At 38.8% G+C, this 20,040-nt stretch overlaps 2 protein-coding genes across 2 annotated transcripts; one reads left to right on the plus strand and one right to left on the minus strand.

Moving 5' to 3' along the window:
- Positions 1-12,356: 12,356 nt before the first annotated feature.
- Positions 12,357-15,823, minus strand: LOC122398955 (ataxin-10). The gene is made up of 6 exons (XM_043399225.1): positions 15,625-15,823; positions 15,085-15,549; positions 14,484-14,995; positions 14,151-14,416; positions 12,689-12,752; positions 12,357-12,550 (listed from the first exon to the last, which is right to left on the minus strand). The coding sequence occupies exons 1-6, from the start codon at positions 15,738-15,740 to the stop codon at positions 12,357-12,359; spliced, it is 1,617 nt and encodes a 538-aa protein (XP_043255160.1). The 5' UTR covers positions 15,741-15,823.
- Positions 15,824-16,219: 396 nt separating this feature from the next.
- Positions 16,220-18,627, plus strand: LOC122399118 (proteasome subunit alpha type-5). Its single transcript, XM_043399541.1, has 3 exons — positions 16,220-16,348; positions 16,689-17,255; positions 17,547-18,627. The coding sequence occupies exons 2-3, from the start codon at positions 16,689-16,691 to the stop codon at positions 17,712-17,714; spliced, it is 735 nt and encodes a 244-aa protein (XP_043255476.1). The 5' UTR covers positions 16,220-16,348; the 3' UTR covers positions 17,715-18,627.
- The last annotated feature ends 1,413 nt before the right edge of the window (positions 18,628-20,040 follow it).

The raw sequence follows: 20,040 nt of genomic DNA on the forward strand, positions 1-20,040 counted from the left end.
CATCCGTCGAATTAAAAATTGTTGGAGTCTAGCGTATTTTCACGACCTAATAAATAAAAATCAAGAGGAGGGTTTGGTCCACAACGACCGATCCAACGTCGAGTGTTTCATTGTTCAATCGTTTTATCTTCGTGTAATTTAGTGAATCTCTTCTTAAATCCAGTAATCCAGTAATTCGATTACACTCGTGGGTTGAGACGAATTGGCGAATATTTCTTTTCAAACGTCGAGCAAGTGAAAGAGACGAAAGGGGTTAAGGAAGAGAAAAAGGAGGAAGAGCGGAGATTTCGCGAACGACCCACCCGGAAACACGATCGGCAGCGATGGTATCGTCGCACATCCGGTCGGGGCCGCGGGCATAACTTCCATTCGGCGTGGCGGGCGAGAAAGCGAGTAAGAGAGGAAGAGAAAGAAGAAACGTAGGGTGAAAGAGAGTCTGTCCGCACCGTTAGTCATTGGCTGCTAACACGGCAAAACCAACTCCTTTCCAGCGTGGGTCGTGCGAGTATTTAATAGGAAGCAATGAGCAACAGGTCTAACCGAGCGTGCTTGGGTTACGCCCATTCGAACGCGTTCCCCGTCCTGGGAACCGCTATTTTCTCTTTATTGGCGTGGCTTTTCTCCCTTCTACGATCGGAACGTCGATTGACCGGAAGCCAACGTCTTGATCCGCCGCGACGAGAGCGTGGTACGTAAACTTCGATCTTATTCTCTCGGTGATAAATGAAATTGCCATACAATTGGTCCTTTTCAATATTTTACAACGCTAAAGCCAAGAATTTTCGAAAATTTTGGAAAGAAGTTTAAGACTACCTTTTTGGCAAATGGTCAAAGGATATATTTACAAATTTACATATGTAGAGTTTCGTTAGATTCTGTTTTTGAAAATGTATTTAATTCACTATAAGGTATTTGAAATCACAAAGTTATTTTCACAAAATGTAAAGGGTAACGCTTGGTGCATAGGTACGATTATGACACGTCTCAATCTACTGCGACGAGAACGTAAGTAGTGTTCACAAGCTCCGATTGTATGTCTGTACATAGTGAAATTAAGAACCACTTGTCAGACACTGTATGTGAGATGTATACTCAAGGATCACTAGACATGACGTTTTAAGTATGGAGATACCTTTAACATATTTCTAGTTAGGTTCCTATTAAAAATAACTCCAGGCTATATATCTTCATAATAAAAAGGAAGAGATTTTTCATACAAGAAACCACTATTTATCACTAAACTGCGGATGTTTATGCATTTATAGAAAATTTTAATTCGCGAGAAACTACAGAATGCACTTGATATGGAGAAATATAAAAAAGGTTCATATAAACATACGTCCAATTCGAGCTTGTTTTCGAGTTATGGCGTCCTCCTTGCGTTTGAACACAGGCTTGGAGACGTTTTATCATTCATTGTCTTATCCTTTCCATATGTCCAGAAATTGTTCGAATTTTAATGGAAGCTTTGTACAATTCTTTCGCGTGGTATTTCGACGTTCATTCATTGATCACCAGCAAACCTGGAACTTCCCGAATATCTCCACAAGTATCACTCTCAATAATAATTCTAGTACAGGTCTCGATGGTATCCACCCTATTTAGAACATCGTTCCTCGATTTCAAATATGGTATTTGCTTTTCATTATTTAATAACATATAAAAATTGAAAATTTTAGAGTTTTACAGTTATTACACGCGGTGTATTTCCTTATGGTCCGCGAGACTAATCGACAGGAGCACCATTTTACCAGAAGCATCGTCCAATGTATCGTTGGTCGTTTGGCAGAGGGCAAATTCTTTCCTGGTTTCGCCTCGCTTTTTCTAGCTTCCACGCGCAAAAGGGTGGTCGTAATTCGCGTCAATGGCCGACGGTGCGGTAGGTGCTCCCGTGAGGCGAAACCAATTTTCCACGAGGCGCGATCGCGTCGTTTATTGTTTTTGTTGCCGCCGTCGTTGGTTCGGGCCGGTGAGCGCCGGGCCCGGGGAGTGGAAGAAATTTTAAGGAGCGAACGAAACGGAGGTCCCGTGATGGGCTCTCGGGATCTCTTTAAAGTGCCGCGGTCTTTCGATAATTAGAGGGCGGCCATTGTTACACCGGGCTTCGAGGAGAACTGGGGACCAAGTGAGAAAGGAAGGAATGGTTGGAGAGGGGAGGAGGACCACGATGGAGAAGACCTGCGAGCTCTCGCAGACGGCGAAACGAGGATCCTTTTCTCTCCTCTTCGCGCCCGATGTCCGGCAAAAAAGCTGCCCGCGAACGTGGACGAAATTTCGAGAAACATCGTGAGAAACCGGATAACAAAGCCAGGCCTAGACATTTTCGATATTCGGTATAAAATTTGGCGTGTTACGATGACCGCAGATCCGTTTTCCGAGCAAACTACCGGCACTCACGTAAATTGTAGGGTCTGCCATTTCGTTGGCTCCGACTGTGAGTGGTACCAATTTGAAATGGCACCTGCGTGTCTCGATTTTGAAACGTTAGATTAAACGAGGCGATACATTTAATTATAGAAGACGCTCGAGAGCATTTTTCCAGAAGATTTCAGAGATTAAACGCGTTAAGAGCCTTTGCAGTCGCATTTTCGTAGTTCATCGTGGATCGAGATGAAGTAGAATTTCAAAAGTCTTCCGCTACCATGCGTAGAATCCAGTATTGATTGAGTTTTAATTAAAAATCGAGGAACATGGTTTAATACCTGATTACAGACTTGTTTAATATAATAAACGGCTTAATTAAGCGTGCATTCCTTTCGAATTTAATTAAATTTTATATTCCATCGAGACCGATCAGAAAGATACCCGTGTTTCCAATACAAGACCTTTATCTCATTACGGGCCACGTGATCCAATTAATTTTATTATTGTATCTGCAAACTTTAATGGTAATCTTTTACGTTTCTTTTCCGAATCATTAACGTCCCATAATTTATAATACCCAGAGCGCTAAACTCATAACGAAATGATTAACTTAAGGGACCGGTATGGTAATTTCAGATTAAAACATCAATTTTATTTCGCGTTGTGGATCCTTTAGCGGGGAAACGATTTTTGCGAGAAAAAAAACAATTGGTTCCGTTTTAAAATAGGGGGCGAGAGGATGCACTCGTTAATAAAGTCGTGTCGAGCAAAATCGTACGAAGGAACGTTACGTATACGGCCCCTATTTGTCTCTTCTAATAAGGCAACGTTTGCTGGGTCAGCTTTGCTGATGAGTCCATCAGTAGAACCCGAACGGGTCGCCATTTATTTTTGTAAACTCTTTTATTTGAAGTTCCAAATCTGGAACGAATTATGCAATTTGTTTGAGGCGCGTGCGTGCTACCGAAATCCTACATGAGAAGTTTGAAAGCATAATCGTGTCACAGATAAAAGTGCCCTTTTAATTTTCTATCTACTCGTTAAAATTGACACTGGCTTCCAATATTATTCAATCGTATTGCAATTGTTTGTAGCTTTTTAGATTAGAGAAATTAAATTTTCAAATTCACTTTGTTAATATATTTATATCAGTCTCAGTTATTTGTACACTATTGACATTATGTAGATATGGCATAATGGGCTGTTTTGTGAATTGTAAGAAACATAATATATATAATTCAGATCGTACTTTTCATTGTGCAAATAATAGAACGAGTTTCAATCATTATTGGAAGTCTATTATCTAGATGAGATTTTCTTAAAGTTGAGGGATTAAAAGGGGCTAAATAGCCGTCATAAACCCTCGCCTTTTCGCCTAACTTTCCGTTCAAAATTGTACCCTTCCACTGTTTAATTTAAAACAGCCTTAAATCACGTTCCAAACACCAAAACGGAAGTAACAGTTCCTCCAGAATGGTCTGGTAAACACCAATCGCGATTCGCGAATTTACATCGACGCAACACCCACCTCTCGCATCATAAAGCGTCATCGTCAGCCGATCGTTCCAACGATTCATACAAACGTTCCAGAAACGACGCTTCCTTATTTGCCTGCGATCGTACATGGCAATGTTTCATTCGTCCGGTAATTACGCGTAATCTCGGTTTGCCGTTTGAATTATTAAGCGCGTAGGCCGCGGCAAGAACGTTTAAAACGCGGTCGAACGAACGAGAACCGCGTCGCGTAATTAAATTATCGGGTCTCGTATTCAGGAAAACATCAATTAGCCATTAGGAATGGAACTTACCCGAGCAACAAGCGGCTGATCTCCTTCATTGCTCCGGAATCAAGGTAGCCACGAGTCTCTCATAGCGCCGTGAAAAAGCGTTCGTCGCGGCGTCCAACCGGTCCTCGGGTCCACCTTCCGATCGACGTCCCACGATGGATCACACGGCCGAGTAATTAGTACGTTCCCCGTTTTCATAAATCATCCCGTCCCGATAAACCCGGGCGACGCTTTCTCCGCGCGAAAGAATGTCGTCGATCGACCGGCCATGCGATTTTTTGGCTACGCCGATGAGGAAATCGACCGCATCGCGCTACAGAAGAGATCTAGAAGAGATCCACGATTAAAACACCCGGATTTCTTTCGATCGAAGAACGGTAATCTCGATGTTTAAGCACTGGTGCAAGCCTCGAAGTCTCGAAGTACCTTTTCGTGCAAATTTATTTATTCTCAACCCCTTACTATTTAATTTTGTTTAAATTTATTCGTTCAAGAAATGGTCACGAGAAAGAATAGATTTGTTTTACGTATACCTCGTGAATGTAAAAGATATTGATTTTTTTATGCAACACTTGATGACAAGCCTCATGATTGCGAAACTTGTCGTCAAGAACTTGTAACAAGTCAGATTTTTTATTGTATGGCAAGGGGTTGAATTTCATGTTTGAGTCGATTTAACACTAGAACTATCGACAATTGTCGTGTGTTTATTTGTATATACCCCAAAAATGCAAAAACCCAATCGAGTAAATTTGTAACAATTTTTATTAGAAATTACAAATAAATCATTTTGACCACTTCGATAGTTCTAGTGTTAAAGAAAAGAAAGACGATCAACATCATTATGTGATCCTTCCAATCTTTGACTCTTCCCGAGACTCACTTTTATCGAACAAGGATCAAAAACTCGTTTCGATTGTTTTACCATTAAAATTCTTAAAAATGCGTTAAAAATCCTATCGCGTTGTTTACTTCGATACACTGATTTCCACTTTGAAACTCACTGTAGACGTTGCACTGCTGGATGTCGAGCCAAGTATTGAAATTCTTGGGAATCGCGGTGGAAAATGTGTAAAAGTAGCTAAACGCGCGACGTTCGCGCGAACAGTGAAAACGACGAAAGGCCAGCCCCGGAGACAGTGTTAATTAATGTTCGCTTTATGTGCATTCCGGCTTCGGTTGATTAGTGACCGAGCGTCGCGAGATAAATCGTGCTGACTTTCCGCGTAACCGGTGGTTACAAGCCGACAGCCGCGCGATTACTACAATTTACCGAAGGTCCTGTTCTCTTCTTTTACCGTGGCTCATTCAAAAGGGGTATATAACAGGCGGACGAACGCCAAGCTTAGCTCGTTCGCCGGCGTACGTTACACATCGGGACATTGAAACGCCAACGAACGGCTTAACAGTTCCAGACTGTTCCCCGCGATATCATTATCTGTGCCACGGCTACCTGGTTCCCGGAATAAACGCGTACGTTTTCATTGTTACGCCTTCTTTTGCTTTTTCCTCGGTGATCCTTCTTCAGCTTCTTCACGAATTTCTTGCCAGCGTCGGACCTTGCTCGTAACGTCGATCAGTTATACCGGAGTAATGGGCGATCCTTAGAAAATGTTCACTCGAGCACAGTGCATTACCACGTTCAAAGAATGCATTTTCATAGTGGTCTCTGATGGACACTTTTCTTTTCTTTCTGAGAAATCATTTTGTTACGATCCCCAAACGATAATTATTATGGCACGATGAGTTAAGGAATAGCACCAGGTCGAAGGTTTAAAAAAAGTGAAACAAAGTTTTGTTATGAATCGATAGATTGGTCTGGACTCTGTTTTTACAGTTCTGACTTTTGTAGATTCAAAATATTGAGTATTAAAAGCTCTCCAAACCTGAGGACGATCCCTTTACCATTTCCATGCACATTTATTCCCAATTTTTTTCGATCATCCCGAAAAATTACAAAAACTTACGAAATGCAATTACTAAGCATGAGGGGGGTCACGAACACCTTCGACGCTCGCAAATTTCTCACACTTTTGTTCCCAAAACGATTATCACCGAAACAAAACGAGAAGCCTGTATCGTAGTCTTTCACTTCCCGTCACATTTGCGTCGCGAAACGGAGACGCCACCGACGACTACGACGACGACGACAACGACGAGGACGACGGGCGCCCGTCGTTTATCGGTTAGGCTCGCGGCGTGAAATTAAGGGCGACGAGCGCATCGGAGATCGGAGGAGAGTTCGGAGAGTCGGCTGCATGATAATTGGGCCCGGGTTCCCAGCCACCGTTTCTTTGATAACAGGTTCTCCGGTTTCGGTGCACCGTTTCGCCTCGTATCGCGCATGCGTTCGTCCTTTCGTGCCGGGTACGTCTCTTCTTTGAGAGGTCGTAAAGATAATGCCCACATCGCCAGCCGGCAAACAGACCGGAACGGAAAATTTATCCAGATTCTATTTGAATGGAGATCGTTCGCGACGATTAATTAATCCGCCAGCTGGATCGGACCTGGCCATCATAGGGGCCACGGAATCGTTCCCTTTCTCCCCCTGTCGTCCTGTTTACTCTCCCCGTCGCTCGTTCGACCCACCAAAGGGCTCCTCTCGCTTTTAAATAATTAGTTCGGTTAGCGTGGTCTTGTTTATTTGCGCGATCGTTTATCGCGCGGCTTGCCTCGCCGCGAAGTTGCGTAGTTCGCGTTCAACGCGGCGCGATTCAATTTTGCCCAGGCAATTACCGCCGTCGTCCATATTTTTTTTTTTTTTTTTTTTTCTCGTTTTGGGTGTGTTCCCCCGTCCGGAGCGGAGAGGAAATTTTTGGGATCGTTTCGCGCGGTTATTATATCTCTTTACTGCGAGACGGTGATTGGTTGGGTCGGCTTAACCTTCTCGAGCTCGAGTTTGGTCGAAGATTCTTTTTGAACTCACGATTCGGGGCGAAGATTTACCTGGTGGTTTCTAATCCTGAAGTATTCTGGTAATTTGAATTTTATAATGAATTGCTCGTAAAGCAATCCTGCAAAGGAGCTCCTATTTCGTAGGTAAAAAACATCGAAATGAAGATTTTTAGAAGAGTCGTTTAAAACACTTTCCTTTGCTCAAAATTAACGGTGAAAAATATAAAAATTTATGAAAATGTATCAATTCGTACACTCGTAAAAAATGATTATCGTTTAAACTTACGTGCTCGAAATGGTAATTTAAATTTTATAGTATAGTTTAGAACACTTGTCTTCGCCTAAAATTAACGATGAAAATTGTACAAATGTATGAAAGTGTATCAATTCGTACGCTCGTAAAAAATGATTATAAAAGCTCAAATGCTCGAACGAATTGTTTATCCAACACGATCGACGGGACTCAATTTTAATTTTCATTAACATCGAAGACATTTGTCAAACGATGTACCTGTTTATATTATATTCGATTCGCGAGTCGACTTTTCCTGAATAAAGTCTAAAATTTAATTAGACGTAAATTAACAGGTGCGCGAGCAACGCATGCGCTTTAATCTCGTATAAATCAAACGATCCGTCGGACGGCGTGTAATTAGCGGCTCATTAACGATGTTAATTTATTGGCCTACTTGTTGCAAAGCGATCTCCTACCGGCCGGATTACTTCACAGTTCCTTTGCTGACTCGAACGAAACGCGTTTCGTTTTCTCGAAGATAAATGATAATTAAGTTTCTCGCTAACCATTATCAAATATTAAAGTTAACGCGTAACGGTGAAAATTATATCAAATGCGTTACTATCCCGTTTCGGATATTAAAAATCATCAACATTCAACGATTAAGATACATAATAATTTAATTCCTTTAAATTCGATCGTTAATTTGTAATGGATCTCGACACACAGCAAATGCAATTTAACACAGAAATATTTAAATAAATGAACAGAAATAATTCGAAGATGGCAAATTAATACGTCTCCGTCGGTTGACGGGTTGAGGAATTTGATAGAGCGTATCCACGTCGTGTTTGATTAAAGAAGAAGGTTCGTTTTTTGCAAAGACGGTCTCGGAAGACAAGGGAGGCATCCCCGATCGCGATTCACTCTCCTTAAGTTTAAGCGACGGTTTCCTCGTTCCAAATATCCGAGCTTTTACGGTCCATAAAGGGCCGAAGGTTGCTTTTAGTGGCTATTACACGAATCTCCGGCTCGACGTAACATTTATGGCTCATACACAGTGTGCGGCAGTCGTTAAAACACATTTCGTGGCTCATAACGACTGGATGCAAGCCCTGGCCACGGTCGCTAGACGCGTTTCCGCCATCTTTTCCGGACTATCGTCAACCCCGATCGAGCCAACGATCGCATCTAGGAGACAGAAAGAGTTCCCCTCTGTTTTATGGAAGGACAATGGTCACCGTAAAATCCTTAGCAAACACAGAGCCGCTCGTTTCGTTCTTTCGCGTTCCCAAAATTTTTACACACTAACACTAACAATATCAAACTGGTCAAAATTCGTAGTTTCTAACAAATATTGCAAAAGAGATACTCGATTCGATTTTTTAAAATTTACTATAGTTTTTTTTATAAGAAAATGAGTAAACATTTATACATTTCTTCAATTTTTTTGGTACAAATAAATACACCATAATTATCGATAGTTCTAATATTAACCTCGTAAAGCTTCGTAGAACCCAGCTAACCATATTTTAACGTTACCTAATAGTTCGACAATAGGTATTACCAACGAATTCAATAAATACCCGGAATGTTCGAACCATTGGGAAATTCCAAAGACAATTACAGGCTCGCGTTTCGAGGGTAGCCATTTCGAGCACTTTCAATGAAAGCAGCTGCACATTTCCGGAGCACGAAAATGGCCACGAGTCCGAACTTGGTAGCGGGATTAAATAAGGGCACGCGTTCGTACCAACTTTTTTCCATTGTTTCCGTGACCACGATCCATCACCTTCCCTCGTGCTACACCCAGTATATCGCGTGTCGGCTCTTTCGGAAAGGTATCGCGCAGTCGCGCAGGTTTCCTTTGATTCATGGCTCGCTTAGAAAGGGATCCACGACTTATTAGGCACCGACATATGCTCAATTCGCCAATTTACTGTTCCGCTTCTTTGCACCCAATTTGCATCGGTCATTTTTCGTGTTCTACGCAATCACCGATCGCTCGAGCTAATTGAATGTTGCGTTCTGCGGTTTATTAATTCAGATTACGCGGAAGCGGCACGTAGGCTGAGGTTGAAGCAGTTGGTGGATGGAATAATCTCCCTTTCGAGTTTCGTTTAAAATAGACGATTTATTCAAGCTTTAAAAATATTCCTTTCTCCGCGAAAATAAATAATTTTAAATTTATTCGTATATTTCCTGAATTCAATTTGTGTTGCCATAAATGAAACTAGAGCTGTAATACGTGTTATGTTTGTTGCTATAGCTGTCCCAGTAGAGAGAAACGTAAATCAATTCTTATTTACCACATATCTAATTAAATAAATTATTTCCTATAAAACAACCTTTTGATTCGTACCAGAAATAGACTTCGAAGCTTAAAGAGCTTTCGTACGCTAGACACAGCAACCCTTTCCTCGAGAATTAATACTTCCTGTCCAGAACCACTTAAGCTCTTCAAATTTCTCTTGTTTTAATTATAAGTCGGCATCGTCACTCTCGTCTTCGTGGCACACGGGATTCCAAGTTGCTTAATTTCTCATCGCAGGTCGCGTTTCTCGAACACGTCAAGGTGTAACAAGCATGAATCTTTCCCTCCTCTTCTCTCTGTTCTTTTGCATCGTGGTCCCGCTTCATAAAGGAATCATTACCCAGGCACAATTAACGCGTATAATTAGATGATAAATTTCGCGTTAATTGCTAGCCGTTATGGCTACTCAAGATTAATCGTTCGAGATGGCTTGATATTTAAATTAAAAGCAATCTCCCAGCGGTTCGTCCTCTCGCGTTCTGCTTTTTCTCACGGGCACGCCCTTTAAACCTTCTCCGAGCCCCGCTTCGACGAAATTAATAATTTTGGTGCCCTCGCCGATGATAACTTTGGCGTTCTAAAATCATTTTCAGCACTCGTCACGATAACAACACGTACTTTAATTGTTTCAATTAATATCGCGAACAAGGAATGCCAGATCTTGATTTTATGGAATCGTGAAATCTATAAATAGTTTTAAGGAACCAACGGAGTGTCGTAACTGATGACGAATGGCGATGAAACGATAAAATTCTTTACGTACAATGGACCATCGATCATCGAACGATTGGTTACACGCGATCAGATCGCGAATCGCGCGCGTATATTGATAGAAACGTATCATTATATTTTGTAAAACGTTTACACCGCGTGACTCACGCGGAACGAATTTCCGTCCGGCTATCGATCTAATTATCGATTTCTATCTGAAATGGTACGCTTCTGGATATCGTTGATAGCGGGCAACGTTGGTGGTATTTCATTAGAAAGGAAAATACTCGCGTTTCGATACTTCCGGTACGAACGATTCGCGAGAAGGAAGACATATTTTATTCGAAGTAGGCCAGGTAAACTGCTAACAGCCTGTTTTCTTGGAAACCATTGGAAATATTTACATTTTTTTCTTCAATACTGTAAATGTCGATTTTTAATGAAAAATTTCGAAACGGATTTATATGTTAATGTTTATTATATTTCTCGACGAAACCCTAACTGGATTCAAGACTGCACAACACATTTGTACATCGTTTATGAATTTTCAATATTTTCACGGAATTATTATCAGTTTTGCTAAAATCCACTTAAAAATGAAATGTTTTATAAGCATAAATGATTAGTTTCTACATTTTGATACACTTTCTTTCGTATTTCCTTTTTTTTTTAAATATCCGGCTGTTGAGACTTATAAATATTAATGCAGAGGAAAAGTAGAATAATTAATGAGTCCCGCCTTTAAAAGGAAAGCAAGTCGAGGCGTAGAAACGGTCACAGAAAGAAATAAACAAAATCAGGACTGATTAATGCAGACAATCCTAAGCTTGCATTCGTGGCAGTGGAATAACACTTCTATTTTAATATAAATGAATATTCTTCCAATAAAAATCTTATATTTTTCCACTTCTATTACAACTATTATCAGAACATTATTCTTAAAAATTCCATATCATCTTTCATAGTTCTAAAACTATTTTAACTATACTAAACTTAAGTATTAGTTACATGATGTTTAGATACATTAGTACTAACTGTGAAAAGTAAAGATAATGAAGGTGTTGAAGCATGTTACTTGTAAAACAATTTTTAAATGATATATAGAACAAAGTGTTTTATAGACTGACTAAGCTTTTGTTTAGTAAACGATAAACGATGAACCAAATAATATTTCCCATATTAATAAGATGTTACCGGGCACGGGTCATTCGTGCGAAATAAATTTTCCTTTAAAACGGATTCGGATGATAGATGCTGACACAGAGTCGAACAGCTGCATTAGTAACTGCTAATAGACCGTGAACTCCGCGCAGCTTTTATTGTACCGTAAATCACTCAGCCATGAATGCAGATATAATGTCTCTTTATGCAATACGATATCATATTTCATGTAATGGTACCTATCATGTACTATAATTGTAGGCTTATTTTACAGTCGACACGCGGCGAGATACGTTTGCAGTCGGCCTAACTCGAATAATTATTGCGCCTAAGTCTCGATAAAGAGATCACAGATACCTTATCCGGTGAGCTATCAGTGTACACACGACTGTGGCAGTAAATAGTAAAATAATTAACTCGAGTCGTAACTATACGCTTAACCAGCGATCCCGTTTGAAGAAAACGATCACCGCCATAAGCGCGCGGAACAGTTCTCAAATTACGAATAAATATTTCAAACACTCTACACTTTTATTAGCATCTTTTAATATAAGGAGCTTCGTGCACTCGAACTCCCTCCACGTTGATTAAAAAAATCTATCATCGAAATTTTAATCGCGTGACTCTAATATTTCTAGCGAGATTCTCGAATTTTGATCGATCTTCTGGGCCCCTTTCAGCTCTTCTAAATCTACCACTATCTTTATTTAAGTTATTGAGTATTGGGATTTTTGTTTTAGAATAACTGAAAAGGAATTAAATACAAGGTTTTTATAAAAAAAGGAAATGAAATGTTCATATTTTACAATTTTTCTTTAATTTTTCATGACACAATGCGTCATTTGTTCGAAAAATTAGCAGAGCTGCGTATCGAAGCAGTTGAATAATATTAATTTTTATTTGGAGTCAAGGGTACGATACCAATTTTCTTTCCTTCCTCGTCCTCGTGCAACGTCATTCCCATTTCCCGCAGCACGCTGCTCTCCACGACTCCGGTCCTCGTGCAATTCCGTATGATCTCTTGATTCCTGGTATTATTCTCGCATAAATTCCGCAGAGCCAGGATCGTCCATTGCATTATAACTGCGCGTTAAAACGTTTAATCGCACCGCGTAACGGGCGGCGTTAATTAGTTGAAATATCATTCGTATCGCGGCCGCGTAATCGCGATACACATATAATAATATTTATTTACGCGGAACGTGGCCTTCTGGTACTTACGCGGATTCCTCGCGTCTATATTGCAGCAGTCCAGAAGCAGAGGTATGGCGTCCATTTCACGGAGCTGAAAATGTTCAACGTCATGAGAACTTATGCCCCGTGCCGAGCGAACGCTTATGATATTATGTCGTATAATGCCCGGAGACGCCGCGTAAACCGAACGACACCGTGCATAAACACCGGGGCACGGTATATTTTTCTTCTGTTTGCTTTTATAGAAAATATGCCACGCGGACCATCATCCGGAGAAATAACGCTGAACCTTGGAACGCGTCTCTCGCGATTGCTGAACGGGTTAATAGATTCGAGTCAACGCTATAGACGTTTCATGCAATTTTTTATTCAGATACAACTCAAAAAACTGTTTGTGTTTATTTCCAAGTTAAAGATTAAAATAAAAAAGTTTCTATTCCATTTACATACCTGGGAGCATTTTTTAAAATTGTGACAGTGCGAAGGCAAGAGAGCGTCGCGTAATTTTGCAGCCAATCGCGAGGCAAACATGCGGTTTACAATCGCGCCCAAAGAACCGGGACGCGCATTTACAGAATGAAATTTAAGAACACGATTGCCTTCGACACTTCGAAAGAAGAAGAAGAGAAAGAAGCGGGAGGAACGAGGGATAAAAGGCGAGGCCCTCGTATTCACGCTTCTGCGCTCGGAGTGCCAGGCCAATAAAATTATTGGAATGTAACAGAAAGCGGCCGTACTTCGATCTCGCTAATGTATTAACGCAGTATCCGATGCTGGCTAAATTGCCGCGTCTTCCAGCCGGACAGGATACTTAATTTTCCTTTGTTCGCGGCGAACAGTGCGCGCTGGTACGATCGGTTAGTTCTTTTGTACCATCTCCACCGCGTAAGAGATGGAATCAATAAGAGGCAATAGCGATCACTCGGGGCCCTGTACGCGCGAGAGGCAATAAAAACCGAGCAAGTTATTTCGAACTTAACATTTGTATTCGGTGCGTTCCTTTTGCGTGTCAGAAAATGATCTATAGCATAAAAAGGTACGATATGGGTGTTTGATAAATGAATAATCCGTCTGAAAGACGAGAGTACAGAAAAAGAATATAAGACTGCTGTAAAAAGTGATCGGATCAACAACCGATTAAAAAGAATCGTTATGTTTGTTTTTTATTTATCGCTGGTATTTCGTGTCCCTGTTTATCTACTGCACCTTGCGCCATAGTTTGAATCGCCACCGCCGCCATTTTCAAGCGCTACGTTACGGACGCTCGATCGAGATAATCGAAACAGCTTGTCTATCGATAGGAGGTAACGCAATCGGCAATGTTCGATAAAATTTACTCGCAATTGTACCGTGTGAATGTCATTTTAGACTAAATTGTTACATTAATATAATAATTCGAAATCATTTGATAAATAGTAGGTAAAAATTTAATGATAATTTTATTTGCTCGGAGTTACGAGCAAATAAATCGAAAGAAATTGGTACTCACCAGGTCTTGGCACTCTTCGTTTTTGTACGATATATTACCAATAACTCTGATCAATCCAGCTTTAAAACCAAATGCAGGGTGGCTGTAAAGGTCATTTCTCTCTGAGTTAACTTCTTTCTCATTCCCTTTGGTTGCAGCAACATTCACTTTTGATTCATCCTCTTCAGTTATTCTTTGTGATACTGGTACTAAGTCACTTAACTTTTGCATTGGTGTAAAGTAATTGTTTGATTCTTTCCCAATCATTTGTATAGATATCAAAAGATCTGTAAAAATATGTACTGTTAAATGTTTGTTAAATATTAAAGAAAATATGCTTTACAAGGTACTTACTAGTGCAATTGATGAGTAAGCTTTTGTGATTCTTTGGAAAATGATATTCTTTGGATGAAGCAGAAGTTAATGTGCCTAGGATATCGAGAAGAATTATGATTTCTGTTGGTTCTATTTCATCCAAATATGTGTCTGCTGTTTTCAATATTAAGTCACTCCTTTTGCAAAACCTTTTTGATAGGAACTCTATAGTGTCTTGTGTAAATACATTTTCACTTTTAGATTTGTATACGGCCTCTGAGATTTCTGTGTAAATCATCTCCAATAAATATAATTTGTCTTTGATGTCCATATCACTGTATGCATTTTCTAATACATTTGATTGGCATAATAAAAACATCAGAGCTTCCTTTGCACTTTCAAAACCTTCCTTAACTGGTTTTAAAAGTTTAGAACATAGATGTATCTTCTCTGGTTCTGTGAAATTTTTTCCTTCAAATTTTTTCAAAATATTATGGATAAATGCACAAGATACTCTAACAAGTGGAACATGTTTGGAATGCAATAGATTTCTGTGGATAAACACAAAATGCATAGTTAGGACTGTAATACTTAGGGTAATAAAACAATAACTTAAAATTGTTAAATTAACTGTACTCACATTATTGCAGTTTTGAAATTTGCATCATATAAACATTTTGGTGTGTTAGGCTGATCCGAAAAACTATTATCTTCATATCCAAATGAAAATAAATTACATAAAAACTGAACACTTAATCTGAGTATTTCTAACTCCTCATCTGATAGATCTTCGTTATTTTTACATAATATAATATAATTTAATGTCCATTCGATGACACCATCATAAGGAAAATGAGAGACAAGTGCATATGAATCAGAAACCTCCCTTAAATTTGCATTATTTGTAGCTAGAGTAGAATATAATTTCTGACAATATATTCCATGTTCAATATTTGTTGGAATATATTCCTTGTCTATGTAACGAATAAAGCAAGAATTCCCTAAACATTTTAAGCATGCAACTTTTATATTTGCTGGAATAACAGGATCCTCTGTTGTAAGAATTTGTGCTACTTTTGCTAGGGTTGAAAATGTAATTGACTCCCTGGAAGTTAATAATTTGTTAAATTTATTGCAATCCGTATAATCGTAAAATTTTCGATGTTTGTTTAAGTCATACTTTGTTTCATGAGGTCTGAATAGTGTAGGGTTAAGAAGACTTAATAATTTATTCCAATTTTGTTGAGAGAAAGCTGTTTCAAATTCTAGGAGTAAATTAGTAGCTGTAATATTCATCGTGTTATTATCGATTAAAAATAGATAATACGTAAAGGTTTTTACTATTTAACAAAAATTGTACGTAATTTGTACACGTATATTCTTTAACATAACCTCATTCATGGGCATACACAAGGGTCATTTTCAAATTGACGATCATTAAGGTCAATTCTCATGTAGTAGTTATAATTGTATTAAATTTTTGTATACAATAATTGACAAAATTTAAACATTTATTTACTATGATTGATAACTTATAATAGTTTTAAAACACGAAGAGTATTTAAAATAAGTGTATATTTTGACTAACTATGTGTATTACAAACTACATCTATTTTCCATACATTTGTTCGATATATTAAATTCATTAAACACATTTGCCATGGGTTTCCAGTAAATTAAAGTTATGGGTAGAAAACAACAAATTTATAAAATTTGAAAAAAATATTATAGTGTGAAGTTAGTGATAAGTGATGAGTATATAGATCCAGGGATCTAAAACTTGAAGGTACGTCTATGTATTTATTCCTGTTATTAGATTCAAGTCCCTCCATGACTAGCGTTTGTCAAGTCGGCTTAAACTAATTTTCGAGCAACTTTTATTGAAAGAAAAATCTATCTTCAAGGTAAATATCCTTAATTTTAAATGGATATATTATACTGTTGTGGATTTATATTTCTTTGTACATATATAAGTAATGTGAATCTATTGGTTTTGCTATGTCATTCCGAGCTAACCTCTTATCGTTTAAATTTTGTAATTATTTCGGTCATTGATGAATTAACTAGAAAACTACAAATACGTTGTGATTACAACCGAAATGTATTAATTGTGTGAAAGTAGCAACGAAGCTATTAATGAGCAAAATACTGAATTATAACCTTAAACTGTGTGTGCAAATGTAGTTAGTTTAGATACAGTATTACGAGGTGATTGGAATAATTAAGTAATCTTTATATTTTTAGATGTTTTTAACACGTTCAGAGTATGATCATGGTGTTAACACTTTCTCACCAGAGGGGAGGTTATTTCAAGTTGAGTATGCTATAGAAGCTATAAAACTTGGTTCCACTGCCATAGGAATTGCAACTAAGGAAGGTGTAGTGTTAGCTGTTGAGAAGCGTATTACTTCTTCTCTAATGGAGCCAACAACATTAGAGAAAATAGTAGAAATTGATAAGCATATTGGATGCGCTGCATCTGGCTTAATAGCTGATTCTAGAACAATGATCGATCGTGCTAGATCAGAATGTCAAAATCATTGGTTTGTTTACAATGAAAGAATGTCCGTGGAGTCAACAGCGCAAGCTGTTTCTAATTTAGCCATACAATTTGGAGACAGTGACGGAGACAATGCTGGTAGTGCTATGTCACGACCGTTTGGTGTAGCTATGTTATTCGCTGGTATTGATGAAAAAGGGCCTCAATTGTATCACATAGACCCTTCGGGCACCTTTGTTCAGTTTGATGCAAAAGCCATTGGTTCGGGAAGCGAAGGCGCGCAACAGAACCTTCAAGAAGTCTATCATAAAGTAAGCTACTATGTGAGATATATACAGTAGTGCCCACTTAAGTGACCACGCTCGGGACTTGCCACGGTCATTTATGTGGGCATGGTTACTTCTCAGAATTCAACAGAGATAATGAAAGAGGATAAGTACCAGCGTCAAGTTACGCTCGATGTTCGAAGCCGCTTGGCTTTTAAGAATTGGCGGGAATAACCGCGGACATTTAAGTCGGAACTACTGTATATACGTATATATATAATATACACTATATATACATATGTAGAACAGATAAAAATTTAAGAATTTTTATTACAGTCTATGACGCTCAAAGAAGCAATCAAAGCTGCTTTAACTATATTAAAACAAGTCATGGAAGAGAAACTAAACGATACTAATATAGAACTAATGATAATGACGCCAGAGAATCTGTTTCATATGTTCACAAATGCTGAATTACAGGAGGTGATTAAAGATATTGCTTAATCTTTAGAGTGATTAAATACATGTTAATTACTGACATCAATGCATCAAATTATGCCCTGCAAATATATGGTACATGAAAGCTGTATAAATGCAAAGTATACATGCATTTTTCACTCGAAAAATTTGTAATTTCTACACAATGAATGGTTTTATATTTTCATTTTTTTCAAAACAGTAAATTGTAAATGACTTTGATCTTATGTCAACAAATCCTTTTAACACCGATTCCTAATCATATTTAATCTTTCACGTAACTTTAGGTCAACGCGACGCAATAAATTTTATATTCCTGTTTTTCAATATAATTACAGCTAAACTTAATTGTAATTCAAGGTCTCGTAATTCCCCGGAACAACGATATTCTTGGGTTGGTAACTAGGGTTGAGTGGGTGGGTTCCCGACATTTCGAGTTCGGGTAGGGTCTCGAAAGTTTGCGAGATATCGAAGTCAGGTTAGGTAATGCTCAAGTCAAGTCGAATTATAATTTACAATCAATTGAAAATGATTATTCAAGCATTCATTTAACAGAGTCGCATACAAGCTGCATTAATTACGTTACGATACTGATCGAGTTTCGATACTATCGCAAGCTCGCGGGCCCCGACTCGATCCGACACCCACCTCTAGTTTTTACTTGTGACAGAATAATTTATGGAGTTGTACTTCAATTTTTTCAATCAATTTCTTATATTTATAACTGTTTCTTTAAACTTTTAATTTAGCAAATCGATAATCTACCGTCATCGAAAGAAGATTCATTAAGATCAAGATCCAATACCTCTGGTCCACTCCCAACCATATCCAGTATTGGCTGACAAATGAGAAGAAGCTTAATTTTTTTTAATATTTATATTTCCTATCTCACAATTGTTTCTCCCTACTTACAAAGGTAGCATATAATAAAACATGTTTGTCTAACACATTTATTTACGTTTCCTTTTCTATTGCTGCTCGAAAGTTTTAATTCCAGCAAGTTAAAATATAGACCAAGTTATAAGATAGACAGAACATTCAATGGAACTCTGTGTTCCACAATTTGGGGCGCTATAGAGGTCCTTTAAACGATCATTAAACAACGATGATTTCAACAATTAGAAAACGTAAAAAGCACGAGCGAAGTACAGAATAAACATCTAATGCATTTTTTTGTTACGTAGACACAGACGCGTGTATAATGTAATTATTAATCACATACCAAATAATATCAGTAAATGGCTGCAATCTTTCTCGTACAGTTTAGCTTCTTCGTCAGATTCAAAGCGATGAATACTTCGATCGTTTATTAAATCGTAGCATTTAGTTTTAATTCTTATAGTTGGCAGCGTTGTAGTTTGATTTCAGCAGAAGGTGGCGGTGTCCTCTAACGACAGGAATAGAAACTATTTCTTTACAAACTTGAATATTTTGTTGTCGAGGGCGAGGCTTTTATAAACGAATTTAATTCACAGACGAGGTATATGAGTAGACCTTTCACCTAATGTATTTTTTCGGCCCGTTTCTCTGGGGTCCCGGGACCCCATTACCATTTTCGTGTCACTCGCAACGTTACCAACATATTTAGAAATTAATTTTAATCCCTTCGATAGTCAACTCACATGGATTTACGCAAACTACAAGCTCTTTGCCTAGTAATACTAATACAGTGAATAGTTTCTCAACTGACCGCCATCCATGAGAAGAGTACGCTAAAATCACCTCCGAATTTTTCGCTTACGTATGGCAATTGTTTAAACTGACGTACAAAAAGACAAAAATTAACGAGATACACCCTTCCAAAGTGGAACAAAATGTTAAAAAGATCATGCATCAAATTGTAAGGGAATCGTCGTAAGAAGGAATCTTCGTAATGGTTTTAATGAGTCGATGATCAACAATGACTAGCTTATGGTCACTGGTGGTCAACAGTGAGGTTGACATCAAGGTCAGCGGTCCAGTGAAGATCCAGAAATGGTCAAGAGGTGGGACCAATCGAAATAGTTTCTTTGTAGACAAGACAGTCTTACCTGTTAACTTCAACTTGGGCTCTGACTGGTCTCCCCACCCTTTCATCACCTTAGACAGATAAGCAGGGTCACTGCGAAGAATTCCTCAGTCGCGTCGCGAATTCGGGAGTGTACAAATGGCCAGAAGAGTACCGGGGACCGCTGCTGACCTCTGCCGGCCGCTGCTGACCACTACTGACCAGGGCTGACCCTGACTGACCACTACTGACCACTACTGACCACTACTGACCAGTTCTGACTAGTGCTCCTACCACTACTGACCACTACTGACCAGTGCCGGACGGTGATGACCAACGGTAAGAACTGTTTAAAAATTCTCTCCC

This window comes from Colletes gigas, unplaced genomic scaffold, assembly GCF_013123115.1.
Source record: "Colletes gigas isolate AHSC1104 unplaced genomic scaffold, ASM1312311v1 Colletes_gigas_Sc00012, whole genome shotgun sequence".
Lineage (NCBI taxonomy): Eukaryota > Metazoa > Arthropoda > Insecta > Hymenoptera > Colletidae > Colletes > Colletes gigas.